The 20,442-nt window shown below is 43.2% G+C and overlaps 1 protein-coding gene across 8 annotated transcripts in view; it reads left to right on the forward strand.

Moving 5' to 3' along the window:
- Positions 1-20,442, forward strand: part of LOC137325201 (receptor-type tyrosine-protein phosphatase F-like) — a 521,369-nt gene that overhangs the window by 141,064 nt on the left and 359,863 nt on the right. For all 8 annotated transcript variants that reach the window (XM_067990027.1, XM_067990026.1, XM_067990031.1 and 5 more), the window contains one exon: positions 1,406-1,558. In XM_067990027.1, the coding sequence (XP_067846128.1) occupies positions 1,483-1,558 (76 nt within the window). In that variant the 5' untranslated portion in view covers positions 1,406-1,482. The remainder of the gene's footprint in view (positions 1-1,405; positions 1,559-20,442) is intronic.

Consider the following 20,442-nt stretch of genomic DNA (forward strand, 5'->3'; position numbering starts at 1 on the left):
TTGAATGACGGAGCAGGCTCGAGAGGCCGAATGGTCTACTCCTGCTCCTATCTCTTATGGTCTTATGTAGTGGCCCCTTTCTTTGTATGTAAGACCATGTAGGATTACTTCATCATGTATATGATCATTGTGAGAACTGGGTGTTCTACAAAAGTTAGCAGAAAATAGCCACTTACTACTGGGTCAGACACGCACAATATATGGAGGAATGCAAAATGAAAATGTACAGTTACCTTGCTTGTAGAGTCTTCCTCATTCATCAAAGAAAGCATTTTTCTATGGATCAAAATCCCGTACAGAAGATTCATTGCATGTGGTCATGATGTTTTCTGCTTGTCTGGAAAAGAACTGATTAGCTGGCCTTTCCTTGTACTGTTGTCACGAACGTCAAAAATGCCTTTTACATCGAATTACACTGAATGTACAGCACAGAAACAGGCCATTCAGTCCAACAGGTCCATGCTGGTGTTTATGCTCCACATGAGCCTGCTCCCTCCCTACTTCATCTAACCCGATCAGGATATCCTTCTATTCCTTTCTCCCTCATGTGTTTATCTAGCTTCCCCTTAAATGCATCTATGCTAGTCGCCTCAACTATTCCTTGTGGTAGCAAGTTCCACATTCTAGCCACTCTCTGGGCAAAGGAGTTTGACCTGAATTCCCTATTGGATTTATTAGTGACTATCTTATATTTATGGCCCCCGGTTCTGGTATCCCCCACAAGTGGAAACACCTTCTCTACGTCTACTCTATGAAACCCTATCATAATCTTAAAAGATGGGGGAGAAACTGCTCCTCATCTACAAGTTTACAAGAGCCCAAATTCAAGAATAGGGGTGAGACTGATGACCTGAAATGGTAACTAATGAATGACTTCTTTTTGTTTTAAAAAAAACAAGTAACACGAGAAAGGCCTTTATTTCAGTTTTTATTTTATGACAAATAATGAGCATGGAACTGGAAAATGTCCAGGATTTATCAAAACATCATTTTGAAAAATCTCAAAAAATTAGCTTTGGATGAAAGTATATATACCACTTGTAGAGAAGTTACTTGAGTATTTGTGTAACCATAATCAAGTTCATTTAAGATTTAGTCTGAAGGAAATCTAGTGCTGTTATTTTTGCATTTTGAATTGAGATTCGTATTGAATCAACTCAAGTCTGCCATCTTTATACCGTTTTCTTCAATCCTGTTTGCATTTTGATTTGAGATTCAGTTCAAATTATCATGTTAATATTCTGTAACAGCAGATACAATACATGGAGATTAATGCTGGCTAGAAAGATATATTACAGTTTCTGAACATCTTGGCTTTAGCCTGGAAGTCACTATAGCTTAAAGGCTGCTTGATAATCAGTTACCATAAGTAATTTATAATAATCTATTACATTTTTATGTGCAGGTATGAGCATCTGAAAATCAACAACTGGAAGGATTGGTACCTGGACTTGAGTAAAAGGACTGTCCCCACCCTGGAATATGGTACCTCAGTGTTGGACAGCGCTACCAGTCATGGTGATCCTAAGTTATCTGGCACAATACATCCAGGCAGACAGTGAGTAAAATTAAGTTCTGTTACTAATTTTTCTCTTTAAACTACCTTGATATGTGTGAATTTGTTTGAATGTAGCGGATTGATAAATATGAACACTAACAACTTGGAAGGAGAAAAGAATTGCAACATATGGTCACTGCAAACTTGTATGGTGGACTCCTCAGATTTAAAGGGTACTCTGAAATGACACCAACAGCATAAGCAAAGTAGCAAAACAGAAATCTTGTCTGAGTGGGTAATCTTTCCCTTCCACAATTTTTATGTGTGAAACCATTCATGGCAGTCAGTGGGAAAAGTAGAATGACGACAAACTCGAAGTAATGAGAAGAGTTTGCAGCAAACATATGTATCATCAAAAACTACCTTTTCTTTATTACAAAGAGATACTTAAAATTTACCCGGAAAGGGCTTGAAAAGATCCAGTTTGTTTTGAATGTGATTAGCTGTACACTTATCACTTTGAGATTTGAGAATTCTGAATGATAATGGCAAAATAAATGAGGCTTTCACTTGGGATGGGAAGAGGGCCTAAAGTTGAGAGAGGTCAACTATTTTAAATTAATGACTGAATTATGGCATTTAATAATGGCTCTAGTTGGGCAGTCTAAGCATTGGTCTGATTTTGGGTTCTGGCTGTGAAGAGGTGGGTAAAATGTTATTTAAAAAATGATGGGCAGAGCCTGAGTAATATGTAAATATAAAGTAGAAAATTCTTAGTGTACACACTGCAAACATGAGCACCTATACTCTTTTAATGCTGGTCAGATAAGTTGGGGGTTTCTCGAGGTTTTTAATTACAATGATTTTTTTTCTAGGTTGAGCTGTTAAATCTTTAGTGAAAAGAGCTGTTATGCCCTATTTTTAGATGTTGGAAAATCTTGATATAAAAAATGTCACCAATTACACACTTTTTAAAGGTTCATTTTCACTTTTCATTCTTGAATACATGATAATTAATCTTTGTGTGTCACCTATGCTATATAATTCTGGCAAAATAATATTTACTATTATGAGGGAAAAATAAGCAGAGGGAATGGTGTTTATAGGGTTGTACTGAGCTGCAGTATTTCAGATAGATTCTGACTGCTTGTGGCCTGTCTTCCTTGACCTTTTTTTAGCTGTAATTAAGAGCCCAAGATGTTGTGAGCCGAGACAGTAGATAAATGGTGATCTGTCCAATTCTTGAATTGCACTACATTTGGTGTTGCATTCAGTTGCAGTTAAGTTACTGGGAATACAACATAATTTATTTATGAAGGAGCCAAAAGTGGTTTTGAGAGTTTGTAGCTTCTTCCTACTGGTGAAACCACACTGTTCATGCTAGAGGACAGTCTCAGCAACTGGAGCAGGAGAAAAGATGGGGGCCAGCACCATCCTTCTGCTCCTCCTCTTTCTATTGGCCATACCACAATTAAAACAGGACATAGTCAAAAGCAAAATACTGCGGATGCTGGAGATCTAAAATAAATACAGAAAGTGCTGGAGAAGCTCAGCAAGTCAGGCAGCATCTGTGGAGGTTCTGACGAAAGGTCTTCGACCTAAAACGTTAACTCTGTTTCTTTCTCCACAGATACTGCCTGACATGCTGAGCTTCTGAAGCATTTTCTGTGTTTATTTTAGAGAACTTAGTATGGCTCCTTTCTCTATGTTCATATAAAGTAGACAATCATGAATGTTTCCAAAAATATATAATGAATGACAGTTATAACTAGACTGGAGAACCATGATGCTCAAAATCCCAAAAAGAGCTTTTGATTATAGTGGATGCTGGTAGTATTCATGTTTCTGGCTGCTGCAAACTTTGCCTTTGACAACCAAGTTGATTGTAGAGGAAAAGTGAAATTAACATCACTTTAGACACATCTTTCTTTGCTGGATATTCATACTTCTTTCATCAGAACTGGAGAACTGCTCTTGTTTTTTAATTAGTGGGTTTGATTTTCACATCTGTGAGGTTTTAAACTTGTGGGAAATAAAATGGATTACAGTACCTGTGGAATAAACTTGGCCCCAGGACGTGGTTATTGGTAATATCTGTGTGAAGATCTGGTTGAATAGTTCCAATTTCAATATTAGGCTCTCTACTGCCAAGCTAAACTATTCTTAGTTATGATTGGTGGATTCATTGCATCATCTGTCAGTACGAAACAATTGTGTGCTATGCTTGAAGAAGCTCAGATCCCAAATTATAGGGTGGTAATAGTAGGGGACTTTAACTTTCCCAACATTGATTGGGACAGCCATAGCATTAGGGGCTTGGATGGGGAGAAATTTGTTGAGTGTATTCAGGAGGAATTTCTCATTCAGTATGTGGATGGCCCGACTAGAGAGGGGGCAAAACTTGACCTCCTCTTGGGAAATAAGGAAGGGCAGGTGACAGAAGTGTTAGTGAGGGATCACTTTGGGACCAGTGATCATAATTCCATTAGTTTTAAGATAGCTATGGAGAATGATAGGTCTGGCCCAAAAGTTAAAATTCTAAATTGGGGAAAGGCCAATTTTGATGGTATTAGACAGGAACTTTCAGAAGTTGATTGGGAGAGTCTGTTGGCAGGCAAAGGGACGTCTGGTAAGTGGGAGGCTTTCAAAAGTGTGTTAACCAGGGTTCAGGGTAAGCATATTCCTTATAAAGTGAAGGGCAAGGCTGGTAGAAGTCGGGAACCTTGGATGACTCGGGAGATTGAGGCCCTAGTCAAAAAGAAGAAGGAGGCATATGACATGCATAGGCAGCTGGGATCAAGTGGATCCCTTGAAGAGTATAGAGATTGCCGGAGTAGAGTTAAGAGAGAAATCAGGAGGGCAAAAAGGGGACATGAGATTGCTTTGGCAGATAAGGCAAAGGAGAATCCAAAGAGCTTCTACAAGTACATAAAGGGCAAAAGAGTAACTAGGGAGAGAGTAGGGCCTCTTAAGGATCAACAAGGTCATCTATGTGCAGAACCACAAGAGATGGGTGAGATCCTAAATGAATATTTCACATCGGTATTTACGGTTGAGAAAGGCATGGATGTTAGGGAACTTGGGGAAATAAATAGTGATGTCTTGAGGAGTGTACATATTACAGAGAGGGTGGTGCTGGAAGTCTTAACGCGCATCAAGGTAGATAAATCTCCAGGACCTGATGAAATGTATCCCAGGACGTTATGGGAGGTTAGGGAGGAAATTGCGGGTCCCCTAGCAGAGATATTTGAATCATCGACAGCTACAGGTGAGGTGCCTGAAGATTGGAGGGTAGCAAATGTTGTGCCTTTGTTTAAGAAGGGCAGCAGGGAAAAGCCTGGGAACTACAGACCGGTGAGCCTGACATCTGATATGGGTAAGTTGTTAGAGGGTATTCTGAGAGACAGGATTCTCAGGCATTTGGAGAGGCAGGGACTGATTAGGAACAGTAAGCATGGTTTTGTGAGAGGAAAATCATGTCTCATGAATTTGATTGAGTTTTTTGAAGGGGTAACCAAGAAGATAGATTAGGGCTGTGCAGTAGACGTGGTCTACGTGGACTTTAGCAAAGCCTTTGACAAGGTACCGCATGGTAGGTTGTTACATAAGGTTAAATCTCATGGGATCCAAGGTGAGGTAGCCAATTGGATACAAAATTGGATTGACGACAGAAGACAGAGGGTGGTTGTGGAGGGTTGTGTTTCAAACTGGAGGCCTGTGACCAGCGGTGTGCCTCAGGGATCGGTGCTGGGTCCGCTGTTATTTGTTATTTATATTAATGATTTGGATGAGAATTTAGGAGGCATGGTTAGTAAGTTTGCAGATGACACCAAGATTGGTGGCATTGTGGACAGTGAAGAAGGTTATCTCGGATTGCAACGGGATCTTGATAAATTGGGCCAGTGGGCCGATGAATGGCAGATGGAGTTTAATTTAGATAAATGTGAGGTGATGCATTTTGGTAGATCGAATCGGACCAGGACCTACTCCGTTAATGGTAGGGCGTTGGGGAGAGTTATAGAACTAAGAGAGCTGGGAGTACAGGTTCATAGCTCCTTGAAAGTGGAGTCACAGGTGGATAGGATGGTGAAGAAGGCATTCAGCATGCTTGGTTTCATTGGTCAGAACATTGAATACAGGAGTTGGGATGTCTTATTGAAGTTGTACAAGACATTAGTCAGGCTACACTTGGAATTTTTTCACTCAAAGGGTGGTGAGTGTCTGGAACGAGCTGCCAGAGGCAGTAGTAGAGGCGGGTACAATTTTGTCTTTTAAAAAGCATTTGGACAGTTACTTGGGTAAGATGGGTATGGAGGGATATGGGCCAAGTGCAGGCAATTGGGACTAGCTTAGTGGTATAAACTGGGCGACATGGACATGTTGGGCCGAAGGGCCTGTTTCCATGTTGTAAACTTCTATGATTCTAACGCGGTAATTATGCCGTAGCTATCTGGCTCCAAGGAGCTCTGAGCTTGTGTGCTTACATGTATATGCGGAACTCCCCTCTCTGTGGTTGTTAAAATTATGTTTAGATTATGAGAAGTAACATCCACAATTTGTAAATATTGACGCTGCCTTCAGGTCAGACCCACAGCAATGTGGTTGATTCTTAATTGCCCTCTGAAATGGCCTAGCAAGCCACTCAGTTGTAAAATCTCGCTATGAAAAGTCATAATAAGAATAAAACCGGACGGACCACCCGGCATCGGACCACTAGGCACTGGACACGACAACGGCAAACCAAGCCCAGTCGACCCTGCAAGGTCATCCTTACTAACATCTGGGGACTTGTGCCAAAATTGGGAGAGCTGTCCCACAGACTAGTCAAGCAACAGCCTGACATAGCCATACTCACAGAATCATACCTTTCAGCTAACGTCCCAGACTCTTACATCACCATCCCTGGGTATGTCCTGTCCCACCGGCAGGACAGACCCACCAGAGGTGGCGGTACAGTGATATACAGTCAGGAGGGAGTGGCCCTGGGAGTCCTCAACATTGACTCTGGACCCCATGAAATCTCATGGCATCAGGTCAAACATGGGCAAGGAAACCTCCTGCTGATTACCACCTACCGTCCTCCCTCAGCTGATGAATCAGTCCTCCTCCATGTTGAGCACCACTTGGAGGAAGCACTGAGGGTAACAATGGCACTGGACTTCAATGGACTTCAATGTCCATCACCAAGACTGGCTCGGTAGCAGCACTACTGACCGAGCTGGCCGAGTCCTGAAGGACATAGCTGCCAGACTGGGCCTGCGGCAGGTGGTGAGCGAACCAACACGAGGGAAAAACTTACTTGACCTCGTCCTCACCAATCTACCTGTCGTAGATGCATCTGTCCATGACAGTATTGGTAGGAGTGACCACCGCACAGTCCTCGTGGAGATGAAATCCCGTCTTCGCACTGAGGACACCATCCAAAGTGTTGTGTGGCACTACCACCGTGCTAAATGGGATAGATTCAGAACAGATCGAGCAGCTCAAAACTGGGCATCCATGAGGCGCTGTGGGCCATCAGCAGCAGCAGAATTGTATTCCAGCACAATCTGTAACCTCATGGCCCGGCATATTCCTCACTCTACCATTACCAACAAGCCAGGGGATCAACCCTGGTTCAATGAGGAGTGTAGAAGAGCATGCCAGGAGCAGCACCAGGCGTACCTAAAAATGAGGTGCCAACCTGGTGAAGCTAAACTCAGGACTACATGCATGCTAAACAGCGGAAGCAACATGCTATAGACAGAGCTAAGCGATTCCACAACCAACGGATCAGATCAAAGCTCTGCAGTCCTGCCACATCCAGTCGTGAATGGTGGTGGACAATTAAACAACTAACGGGAGGAGGAGGCTCTGCAAACATCCCCATCCTCATTGATGGCGGAGTCCAGCATGTGAGTGCAAAAGACAAGGCTGAAGCGTTTGCAGCCATCTTCAGTCAGAAGTGTCAAGTGGATGATCCATCTCGGCCTCCTCCCGATATCCCCACCATCACGGAAGCCAGTCTTCAGCCAATTCGATTCACTCCACATGATACCAAGAAACGGCTGAGTGCACTGGATACAGCAAAGGCTATGGGCCCTGACAACATCCCAGCTGTAGTGCTGAAGTCTTGTGCTCCAGAACTAGCTGCGCCTCTAGCCAAGCTGTTCCAGTACAGCTACAACACTGGCATCTACCCGACAATGTGGAAAATTGCCCAGGTATGTCCTGTCCACAAAAAGCAGGACAAATCCAATCCGGCCAATTACCGCCCCATCAGTCTACTCTCAATCATCAGCAAAGTGATGGAAGGTGTCGTCAACAGTGCTATCAAGCGGCACTTACTCACCAATAACCTGCTCACCGATGCTTAGTTTGGGTTCCGCCAGGACCACTCTGCTCCAGACCTCATTACAGCCTTGGTCCAAACATGGACAAAAGAGCTGAATTCCAGAGGTGAGGTGAGAGTGACTGCCCTTGACATCAAGGCAGCATTTGACCGAGTGTGGCACCAAGGAGCCCTAGTAATATTGAAGTCATTCGGGGGAAAACTCTCCGGTGGCTGGAGTCATACCTAGCACAAAGGAAGATGGTTGTGGTTGTTGGAGGCCAATCATCTCAGCCCCAGGACATTGCTGCAGGAGTTCCTCAGGGCCGTGTCCTTGGCCCAACCATCTTCAGCTGCTTCATCAATGACCTTCCCTCCATCATAAGGTCAGAAATGGGGATGTTCGCTGATGACTGCACAGTGTTCAGTTCCATTCGCAACCCCTCAAATAATGAAGCAGTCCGAGCCTGCATGCAGCAAGACCTGGACAACATCCAGGCTTGGACTCATAAGTGGCAAGTAACATTCGCGCCAGACAAGTGCCAGGCAATGACCATCTCCAACAAGAGAGAATCTAACCACCTCCCCATGACATTCAACGGCATTACCATCGCCGAATCCCCCACCATCAACATCCTGGGGGGGTCACCATTGACCAGAAACTTAACTGGACCAGCCACATAAATACTGTGGCTACGAGAGCAGGTCAGATGCTGGGTATTCTGCGGCGAGTGACTCACCTCCTGACTCCCCAAAGCCTTTCCACCATCTACAAGGCACAAGTCAGGAGTTTGATCGAATACTCTCCACTTGCTTGGATGAGTGCAGCTCCAACAACACTCAAGAAGCTCGACACCATCCAGGACAAAGCAGCCCACTTGATTGTCACCCCATCCACCACCCTAAACATTCACTCCCTTCACCACCGGCGCACTGTGGCTACAGTGTGCACCATCCACAGGATGCACTGCAGCAACTCGCCAAGGCTTCTTCGACAGCACCTCCCAAACCTGCGACCTCTATCACCTAGAAGGACAAGAGCCGCAGGCACATGGGAACAACACCACCTGCATGTTCCCCTCCAAGTCACACACCATCCCGACTTGGAAATATATCGCCGTTCCTTCGTTGTCACTGGGTCAAAATCCTGGAACTCCCTTCCCAACAGCACTGTGGGAGAACCGTCACCACACGGACTGCAGCGGTTCAAGAAGGCGGCTCACCACCACCTTCTCAAGGGCAATTAGGGATGGGCAATAAATGCTGACCTTGCCAGCGACGCCCACATCCCGTGAACGAATAAAAAAAAGGTATGTTATATTTTTTAAAAACCAGGACATCCAGCTGAATCAGTTTGGGACCCAACTCCAGATTTATACTGCAAATTTAGATCTACCTCAAGAGGATATAGACAGGTTGGTGGCATGGCTGGACATGTGGCAGATGAAATTTAATGCAGAAAAATGCGAAGTGATACATTTCAGTAGGAAGAATGAGGAGAGGCAATATAAACTAGAGGGCACAATTCTAAAAGAGGTACCGGAACAAAGAGACCTGGGGGTATATGTGTACAAATCATTGAATGTGGCAGGGCAGGTTGAGAAAGCAGTTAAAAAAACATACAGGATCCTGGGCTTTATAATTAGAGGCACAGAGTACAAAAGTATGGAAGTCATGATGAACCTTTATAAAACACTGGTTTGGCCACAACTGGAGTATCGTGTCCAGTTCTGGGCAATGCACTTTAGGAAAGATGTGAAGGGCTGAGAGAGGGTGCAGAAGAGATTTACTTGAATGATTCCAGGGATGAGGGACTTTAGATACGTGGATAGACTGGAGAAGTTGGGGTTGTTCTCCTTGGAACAGAGATGGTTGCGAGGAGATTTGATAGAGGTATTCAAAATCATGAAGGGTCTCGACAGGGTAGATAGAGAGAAACTGTTCGCATTGGCGGAAGGGTCAAGAACCAGAAGACATAGATTTAAAGTGATTGGCAAAAGAGGAAAAACTTTTTCACACAGCAAGTGGTTCGGATCTGGAATGCACTGCTCGAAGGGGTGGTGGAGACAGATTCAATCATGGCCTTCAAAAGGGGACTGGATAAGTATTTGAAAGGAAAAACTTTTCAGGGCTACGGGACTAGGGTGGCGGAGTGGGACTCGCTGGATTGGTCTTGCATAGAGCCGGTGCAGACTCGATGGGCCAACTGGCCTCCTTACATGCTGTATCCTTACTATGATTCTATGAACTTTCGTATTGCATTGAATACTTCGATGATTTGAAGGGATCGGTCCAAGGCAGTGAGGATATGAAATCTAACAGCTCCGAAGTTCTTTTGATGAGTTTAATTTCTTTTGTATTTATTGATTGGTCCATTGTTAATCATATTCCTTAACCCAAAAAAATGGCTGGTATGAAGAATTTTTTTTAAATGGAAAACTTTTCTGACCGTAAAAGCATTATTGAATTTCGAAGTCCATGATGAGCAGCTTTTTAAAAAATAATTGCCTCCCCCATTTATATTGTATTTCTCATTTATTTAAAGGATATTTTTGCAAAGTAGTAATATGGTAAGCAATGCTTAATCTGTGATTCAATTTCTTTTTAAACGCACATTTGGTCCAATAAGTGTTGATTTAGAATCATGGAAACGAGTGGTTTTAAATCACTTCTTACTGGACCAAAAGTTATTTGGGGAAGAAAACTGATGTGTGAAATGCCAACTGTCCTGGGCAAAGGTGAAGAAAAACTGACCAAGAATGTGAAGATTTGCAACACTGCAATGTCATAATGCAATCAACTATTAACCTCCATACCATAAGAGTAAAGGCTGTTTTTAAATGACTTAACTTCATATCTTAGCAATTGATATAGAATTGGAGCTTCCAGCATTGATTTATAACATTAGTCTAACTTACAGTAAAAAGCAAATGTGTTGCTTAATTATTCATGGACGATGTATTATTGCAGGAAATTAAGATATCAGGAGCAACTAAAAACAGTTTAACAAGTGAGCCAATAAACAGATGATACAGGACACCTGAAATTGCTCTGCTAAAATGGACTCGATGTTTTCACATTAATATTTTACAGCTTAACAAAATGTACATAAAGTTACCACTGAGTGTTTACCTATTTACCTACAAGCTGGTCACGTTCAATATTCTGATCTAATAAGGGATCCCTTGTTGGCAGGTTGGCAAAGCTGGAATTACAGCAGGCTTGAATTTCACAATTGTCTTCAGGTACTGCACCCATTCTTCACGAGTGAGTTTAGGCTTTAAGTATCGATGGACTGTTTTATCACAAGTAGTCTGTACACATAGATATACTTTCCAACAGATGGAACTGGATAGTAGTTGGGAACAGGAAATTCAGCTGTTTTTTTTTCTGAACCTTCATTTTGCTTACCCCCTTGCCTAGGGACGCTGAGACCAGCGGTAGCCTCCTTATTGTCACCTCAACTAACAATTAACTTGGTACTGGGATTGAAACTGGGGTTTTACTGATCTGTGTATGTAAGAAACCAAAGTGCAGGCCATCTCTAAAGTTGAAGAGGCAAGTTTCAGGAGCTAGGAAGGAGACTAAAGAGCAGAACAACAACAACTTGCATTTATATAGTGCCTTTAAAGTAGGAAAACGTCCCAAGACGGCTTCACATGAGCGTTATCAGACAAAATTTGACACCACGCCACATACGGAGATATTAGAATAGGCAACCATAAATTTGGCCACAAAGGTAGGTGTTAAGGTGCGTCTTAAAGGAGGAGACAGAGGTAGACAGGCAAAGAGGCTTAGGAAGGGAATTTCAGAACTTATGGCCAAGACAGCTGAAGGCATGACCACCAATGGTGGGGTTAAGGAAATCGGGAATGCACAAGAGGCCAGAATTGGAGGAACGCAGAGTTATCGGAGGGTTGTAAAGGTGGAGGAGGTTACAGCGATAGGGAGGGGGGATTTGGACCAACAGGTGAGAATTTTAAGTTTGAGGACCTCAAAAGGTGGTAATGTTTGAATTACTCCCAGTACCACGCGCCAGTAAATGTACTAACAGCAAGTTAAAGCAGGTTAATGCGTGGCTGGAGAAATGGTGCAAGAGGGAGGGCTTCAGATTCTTGGGGCATTGGGACCAGTTGTGGGGCAGGAGGGGTAGACGGGCTGCACCTGAACAAGGCTGGGATCAATGTCTTCAAGGGGAGGTTAACTAGTGCTTGGGAGAAGGTTTAATCTAATTAGGCAGGAGGAGGGGGTCCAGGATGAAGCATCAGAGAGAAGAAGCAAGGTGCATCGAGGACTGGGAGAGACAAACAACATTAGAATAAAGAATAGCCCAGAAAGAGGATGGATCAGACAGGGGAGAAATACAAAAGCAGACTAAGGCGGGTTTGGTGTGCATGTATGTAAATGCACGGAGCGTGACAAATAAGGTTGGTGAGCTGCAGGCGCAAGTTGCCAAATGGGGACTCTTGAGATGCTCGTGGCCGTTGACTTCTGGAAGCGTGAGCATGAGAAGACTGACTACAGACTGCAGCAATTTAACCTGGTGCCGGGATAGTCTGGCTCAGCTGGCTTTCTGGCCCCATGTTTGGTATTGGTTGAAAGTGTGGTGTGGGAGCTGATGTGCTGACCTCCTGAGAGAGGGCCGCTTGTGCCGTTCCTGTTGCGCCACTGCCACTTCCATGGGGCTGGGGCTAATCACTTCCACTGATCTGCAGGCAAACAGATTGCAGAAGATGAGTGACTCCTTGAAAGCTACATCCATGTAGTCCACCAATTTGTTATCTAGGCTCATCATTCAGTAGAGGTTTAATGTAACTAAATTTAGGGAGGGAGAAATGAGCTGGGATTCTGGAAGCTGGGTACAACCAAGTGAGGCCAAAGTGGTTTAGGCCGGGTATAGTTAATTGAAGCAACATGGAGTAACACTCATGCTTTCCTGCGTGTTTCAGAAGAGATTTTGGTTCATAGTTGTCATAGAGGGGCTTGGTGAGAGAAAGAGAGCAAAGTACCGAATTGTTGCTATTTCTGCTGTAGGAGTAATGAGTAGTGTCTGCAGAAAATAAGTTTGTCATCTTTCAGTCTTCCACCATTGCTCCCTTTGTTTTAATGGGCACACAAGAAGTTCAGAGATTGTAAGTAAATAATTAATACTTGCACACTAATTTGGGGATTTTTTTTTCTGAATATAATGCTTGAAATAAAAATTATAGCAAAAAAAATGTCAAAGCAATGAATTCTTCATTTATTTATAGCACTCAACCAGATGAATTGCTGGGGATCAAAACTTCTAAAGTAGAGTCTGTTCAAATTATTCATTGATTTTTAAAATCCTTGTCAGTAGACTAGCCCTTAAATTCAGCAGATATTTTTTTGGTTGGATACAACAAAAATATTAACCCAAAGTTTGAAGTCTTTCCTGTCGTGGACCAGTGGACTGCTTTCGGATCACTGAATCAGAATTTCTACTTCAGTGTTCGAAAGCTATTGATCTCCTTTTATTTATATTTTACGCTTCACATTATTGTCTGCTAATTTGCTAAATGGTTGGTTCTCCAAGACACAAAAGAGGGATTTTAACACGTGGATATGGGTAATGACAACAAAATGGCAGAAATATTGAATAGTTATTTTGCCTCCATATTTACCAGGGAGACTAACGAGGTGGGCATGATGTTAGAAGAAGAGATCAAAAAAGATATTAAAACATTTAAGATCGAAAGGGGGGAGAAAATTGATAAACTAATCAAACTTAGGGACAGACTTCAGAAGGGAAACTCATGCTTGACCAACCTTACTGAATTCTTTGAAGAAGTAGTAGTAAAAGTAGACAAGAGTAATGCAGTAGATGTAATATATTTGGATTTTCAAAAGGCCTTCGATAAGGTACCACGTTGTAGACTCATGACTAAGGTCAGAGCATGTGGAGTCAGGGGACAGGTAGCAGAATGGATAGTAAGTTGGCTACAAAACAGAAGAGTGTAGAGGTTAATGGCAGCTACTCAGACTGGCAGCAGGTGGGATGTAGTGCTCCACAGGGCTCTGTGCTGGGACAGCTGTTGTTCACAATTTACAGTAACGATTTGGGATTCGGGAATTGGAAGTACAATTTCAAAATTTGTGAATGACACCAAATTGGGGGTGCAGTTAATACAAATGAAGAATGCGTCAAAATGCAAGAGGACATTAACAAATTTGCAGAATGGGCATGTAATTGGCAAATGAATTTTAATACAGATAAGTGTGGGTGGTGCATTTTGGTAGGAAGAATAAGGAGGCCATATACTGCTTAGATAAGAGCTTAAACGGGATAGGGGAGCAAAGGGATCTAAGGGCACAGATACACAAATCACTAAATGTAGCGAGGCAGGTTAATGAGGCCATATACAAGGCAAATCAAGCACTCGGGTTAATTTCTAGAGGGATAGAATTGAAAAGTGAAGAAATTATGTTAAAGTTGTATAGAACCTTAGTTAGACCACACTTGGAGTACTGTGCACAGTTCTGGTCTCCATATTATAGACAGGATATAGACATGATGTGGAGATGCCGGTGATGGACTGGGGTGGACAAATGTAAGGAATCTTACAACACCAGGTTATAGTCCAACAGTTTTATTTGAAAATCACAAGCTTTCGGAGATTATCTCCTTCGTCAGGTGAGTGAGTGAAAGGTTCTCAAATCGCATATCTTCTATTAGGCTGGGACACGATCACACCAATCAAAGGTGTCGTTGGTGTTCAGACAGGTTAGCCACGGAAAACAGTACGTCCCAGTATACTGAATACACAATGGGTCAGATTACAAAGCCAGAGCGAGAAAGAGACCCGAAAGGCAGAGAGAGAGAAAGAGAGAGAAAGAATGTCCAGTTGAGAGAATGTCCAGTTGTATTAAAAACAGATAACTTTTTTTTCCTGCTGGTGGGGTTACATGTAGCGTGACATGAACCCAAGATCCCGGTTGAGGCCGTCCTCATGGGTGCGGAACTTGGCTATCAATTTCTGCTCGACGATTTTGCGTTGTCGTGTGTCTCGAAGGCCGCCTTGGAGTACGCTTACCCGAAGATCGGTGGCTGAATGTCCTTGACTGCTGAAGTGTTCCCCGACTGGGAGGGAACCCTCCTGTCTGGCGATTGTTGCGCGGTGTCCGTTCATCCGTTGTCGCAGTGTCTGCATGGTCTCGCCAATGTACCATGCTCCGGGGCATCCTTTCCTGCAACGTATGAGGTAGACAACGTTGGCCGAGTGACAGGAGTATGAACCATGTACCTGGTGGGTGGTGTCCTCTCGTGTGATGATGTGTCAATGATCTGGCATGTCTTGCAGAGGTTGCTGTGGCAGGGTTGTGTGGTGTCGTGGACGCTGTTCTCCTGAAAGCTGGGTAATTTGCTGCGAACGATAGTCTGTTTGAGGTTGGGTGGCTGTTTAAAGGCGAGTAGTGGAGGCGTGGGGATGGCCTTAGCGAGGTGTTAGTCGTCATCAATGACGTGTTGAAGGCTGCGGAGAACATGGCGTAGTTTCTCCGCTCCGGGGAAGTACTGGACGACGAAGGGTACTCTGTTGGTTGCATCCCTTGTTTGTCTCCTGAGGAGGTCTATGCGATTCTTCGCTGTGGCCAGTCGGAACTGTCGATCGACGAGTCGAGCGTCATATCCCGTTCTTACGAGGGCATCTTTCAGCGTCTGTAGGTGTCCATCGCGTTCCTCCTCATCTGAGCAGATCCTGTGTATTCGCAGGGCCTGTCCATAGGGGATGGCCTCTTTGACGTGGTTAGGGTGGAAGCTGGAAAAGTGGAGCATCGTGAGGTTGTCCGTGGGCTTGCGGTAGAGTGAGGTGCTGAGGTGCCCATCTTTGATGGAGATTTGTGTGTCCAAGAAAGAAACCGATTCTGAGGAGTAGCCCGTGGTGAGTTTGATGGTGGGATGGAACTTGTTGATGTTATCGTGTAGTCTCTTCAGTGATTCTTCGCCGTGGGTCCATAGGAAGAAAATGTCGTCGATGTATCTGGTGTATAGCGTTGGTTGGAGGTCCTGTGCAGTGAAGAAGTCGTGCTCGAACTTGTGCATGAAAATGTTGGCGTATTGGGGTGCGAATTTGGTCCCCATGGCTGTTCCGTGTGTTTGGGTAAAGAACTGGTTATCGAAGGTGAAGACATTGTGATCCAGGATGAAGCGGATGAGTTGTAGGATGGCGTCTGGAGATTGGCTGTTGTTGGTGTTGAGTACTGAGGCTGTCGCAGCGATGCCGTCATCGTGGGGGATACTGGTGTAGAGCGCCGAGACGTCCATCGCGGTGAGAAGTGTTCCTGGTTCAACTGGTCCGTGGGTGCTGAGTTTTTGTAGGAAGTCTGTAGTGTCGCGACAGAAGCTAGGGGTTCCCTGTATGATGGGTTTCAGGATGCCCTCGATGTATCCAGAGAGGTTCTTACACAGGGTTCCGTTGCCTAATACGATAGGTCGTCCGGGTGTGTTGGCTTCGTGTATCTTTGGGAGGCAGTAGAAGTCTCCCACGTGGGGAGTACGTGGGATGAGAGCACGTAGGATGCTTTGAAGGTCTGGGTCGAAGGTCTTGATCAGTTTGTTGAGCTGGTGGGTGTGTTCTTTCCAGCCTAATATAAGATATGCGATTTGAGAACCTTTCACTCACTCACCTGACGAAGGAGATAATCGCCGAAAGCTTGTGATTTTCAAATAAAACTGTTGGACTATAACCTGGTGTTGTAAGATTCCTTACAGGATATAGAGGCATTGGAGAGGGTGTAAAAAAGATTCACAAGGATGATACCAGAAGGGATGAGGATATCCTTATCAGGAAAGCCTGAACAGGCTGGGGCTCTTTTCTCCAGAAGAGAGAAGGTTAAGGGGTGACCTGATGAAGGTCTTTATGATAATGATAGGGTTTGATAGGGTAGGCATAGAGAAAATGTTTCCACTTATTGGGGAGTCCAAAACCAGAGGTCATAAATATAAAATAGTGGCAAATAAATCCAATAGGTAGTTCAGGAGAAACTTCTTTACCCAGAGAGTGGTAAGAATGTGGAACACACTATCACAAGGAGTAGTTGAGGCAAATAGCATAGATACATTTAAGGGGAATCTGGATAAGCACATGAGGGGGAAAAGGAATAGAAGGGTATCCTGATAGGGTTAGATGAAGTATGGAGGGAGGGAGGAAGTTCGTGTGGAGCATAAATGCCGGCATAGACCATTTGGGCCGAATGGCCTGTTTTGTGCTGTCCTTTCAATGTAACTCGATGGGTTGTTTTATATGAAGTTTCAAATTCCCACTGCTCCTGAATTTTGGGCCAGCTGATTAGAGTGTGGGATAGCTTATTTAATCACCCTGAGCTTGAGGGACTATTTATTAAAATCCATTTTAATTCTTTCTAATCTTGGTCTAGTTAATGTTTAATTGCTTGCTTTATTTCATGTGTTTGCATGCTGTTTCTCACGCACCCTCTGCTATTCTTTGTGAGGAGGTTGTTCAGTTGCCTCCTAAAACGGCTAAAGTGTATATGCAGTTAAGAGAAAGTGGGGAACAAGTGAATATTTTTCTGGACCTTCAAAAATCACTTACGCACCCTGAAAAGCACTGGTTCTGGAACAGTCCCAGTTTCTCAATTCCACACACTATTAAATAAGACAAAGAATAATATGTGTAACAGTTGCACTTCAGTTTATAGATGAGCTATTAATTTCCGATTATTGCACAAGTCAAATTACATTTGTTACATGCGATTCTGGAACTTTTATATTTTAGGGATTGCTTTCTGCAATTCTGTCCATTTACAGCCAGGGGTATTGGTTTATAGTGACTAAATAGGACATATTCTATTATTACATGGGATTCTGGGCATTTTGCTATCGTTTTAGGGTTGAATTCTGAAATTCTGTCAATTTTTCCATGAAAAGTGCAAACCAGTGGCCTTGTATGTAGGAATAATTGTTGCTCGATGGGAACATGGAACAAATGACATCCTTGACATGTTACCTCTAAGTCTAATGTAGACCCAATTATTTATTTTTTAATAATTTAGGCATGTAGAAGTGAAGCCAGCTCAATTAGATCTGGGGAAATCATGCTGAGCATTCACATAAATTGGAGATAGCGGGTGCCACATGTGGCCTCCCATTCCTCTCCTACATCATAAAAGCACCATTGTACCTGTTCAGTTTTCCCCAACTTTCTGCTGTTTGCGTCCTACTTCTCACTGTTAAATTGAGAGAAATTTTTCAGTCTCTCCACAGAAGTAAATTAGATTAGATGTTTATTATTCAGTTTTCTCCTACATTTACAGTTTTCTTCTACATTTTGTTCACAACCAACTGGTTCATATTTTATTCTTTTCAAATTTTATTGTAGGAATTAGGGTATTGGCATTAGTTGCCAAGTCTTTAGATCAAATATCAACAAAAGCAATGCTGTTGTTAGGGACGCTATGAATACAAAGAAAAAAAAAGTTTACAGGCTCAGCTGTGACAACTGCTTTTCCCAGGTTATGTAGCAACAACTACTGACCAACCACATGCCCTGCAGGTGGCCAAATGAAAGGGACCCATAAAATCAGACACAAAGAAACGGCACATATAAGGCGACTGAGACACAAAATTTGAGTTTATCACTCGACTCGGAGAGCTCCCACCTCAGATGTTCTGTACATGTGCTGGCACTGACCTATTCATTAGTCTGCCTGCAAAAAAATAAAGTCAACTATTTTTACAGTTGGGACAATGGATCGATAACAGCTTCAGCCAAGATTTTTTTAAATACTATGCAAAATGCAATTGCCTATTCATAATTGCAGATGAGCACGATTTATGTATAAAATGTTTGTCTGCCATATTTGCCTACTGTTATAAAACCCGCGAAGAACTACTAATCTGTTTGATTCGTATTATTCCCCCCCCCCCCCCCAAAATAAATTTAGCAAATCAGGGGGTTAAATCTGGACTAGCCAAGCTCTGCATTTCTAGCCAAACCCAGTTAGGCATTGTCAAGAACTCACCAGAACCAGTCGTATCATAAAAAGTCACTGTACACGCTTTCTGCCCCTGAGGAAGAGGACTCTCGAGCGAAGAGATTCTGGTCACAGCCAGAAAAAAAATATTGGCTTCTCTGATAATTATTGGATACCTTTTGGACTATTCACCCACAGAGATGGTCCAAATACAATGTAAAACTAAACATAAATATCCCTTGTGAAATTTATCCTTTGTGAAAGAACTGAGAGAACCACTAAACCACTCGTGAAGGGATCTTTTATAAATCTAGCTTAGTCCTAGACTGAGTATCCTATAAACTGAGAGTGAGAAGCACTTGTAGATTCATTTTTTGAGCTTGAAAACAATTTTAACCTAGCATATTTTTCAAGATAATATGCATTGAGGTCATTGAGGTGCATCTCTCCATGCACACTGCTGACATGCTCTCTCCAGTTCCTAAATGAAATCAAAATCCAAGTAAAAGTCCTCAGTGGGGTAGCCAGATTTCTACAGCACACCCTCTCTGCACATATGGCTTTAAGCATTTCATGAAATCCATTAATCCTCTAGCACATTCAGCTGGAGCCATGATCCCTCCTGTGGGTGGGGTGAGATTAGCTACACTTTCCAACCAGTGAATCCATGGAGGTCCACTTGGGAGTTTCCCTATCAATTTGCAAATAATTGGGAACAACAGTTGCTTGTGGAGATGAAAGACTGTGCCAAACTCTCCGAATTCCAAATTGATAGACGTTCAATGTGTGGGTTGATCCAAGTCTTGTATTCGATTTAGGGGTATATGACCCTGGAATAGATTGCTTCCTTCAAATCTTATACAGCATGCACCAGATGACTCATAAGATTTTTCATTCCCACATCCTTTTTTGGCTACAGTCATGGCTGTCTGGGATGGTGCATGTAAGTGACCAGGATCTGTCCCCAAAATAGATAAAAGTTTCTTGGATTCACTGGGAATCAACGGCACCCTTACACAGCGGAAAATTTGGCATAAGTTCTGATATTTCGTGGCATGGGAAACCCATTACAATGGACATTCATCCCAAGCTCCCCGACTGTGCTTAACTTATGGGGCACTCAGTTGATAAATCGATCTCCAAGGACGGCAACCGACCAAGTCCCTTGGGCAGAGTTTATTGAGTAGAGGACCATGCTATTGTAGATAACCACAGGGTAGGTGACTGAATTCTTTCATAGTCAACCATTGTACCTCATCAAAGACCAGATGCCATGGACATGGTGATTCATATCTTTGGCACAAAGTACCATATCTACACCTGTCTTCACATCCATAAGAGTTACCACATCAACTGATGCATCTACCTTTAATGGGAAGGGTATCTTTTGCAGACAGTGGACAATTCATTTGAAGCAGAATTTGCAAACAATTTCACAATGGCTATGAAAAGCAGAAGGCTTTGTGAAAATATTTCTTGGTCCAAGCGATAGGTTATAATGAATCCTAATGCACTAACGGCCCTTTTGTGGCACTAATGCTTCCAAGTCCCATAGCCAAGAAGCTCCCACTGTAGCTCATGCCATATCTCTGAATCTTTCCCAGCATCAAACCAATAACTCCCTGGAAATTACCAACCCACCCAGAACTCAGGCGGATGGGGAGGAATTACTATGGATAGA

This window comes from Heptranchias perlo, chromosome 9, assembly GCF_035084215.1.
Source record: "Heptranchias perlo isolate sHepPer1 chromosome 9, sHepPer1.hap1, whole genome shotgun sequence".
NCBI lineage: Eukaryota > Metazoa > Chordata > Chondrichthyes > Hexanchiformes > Hexanchidae > Heptranchias > Heptranchias perlo.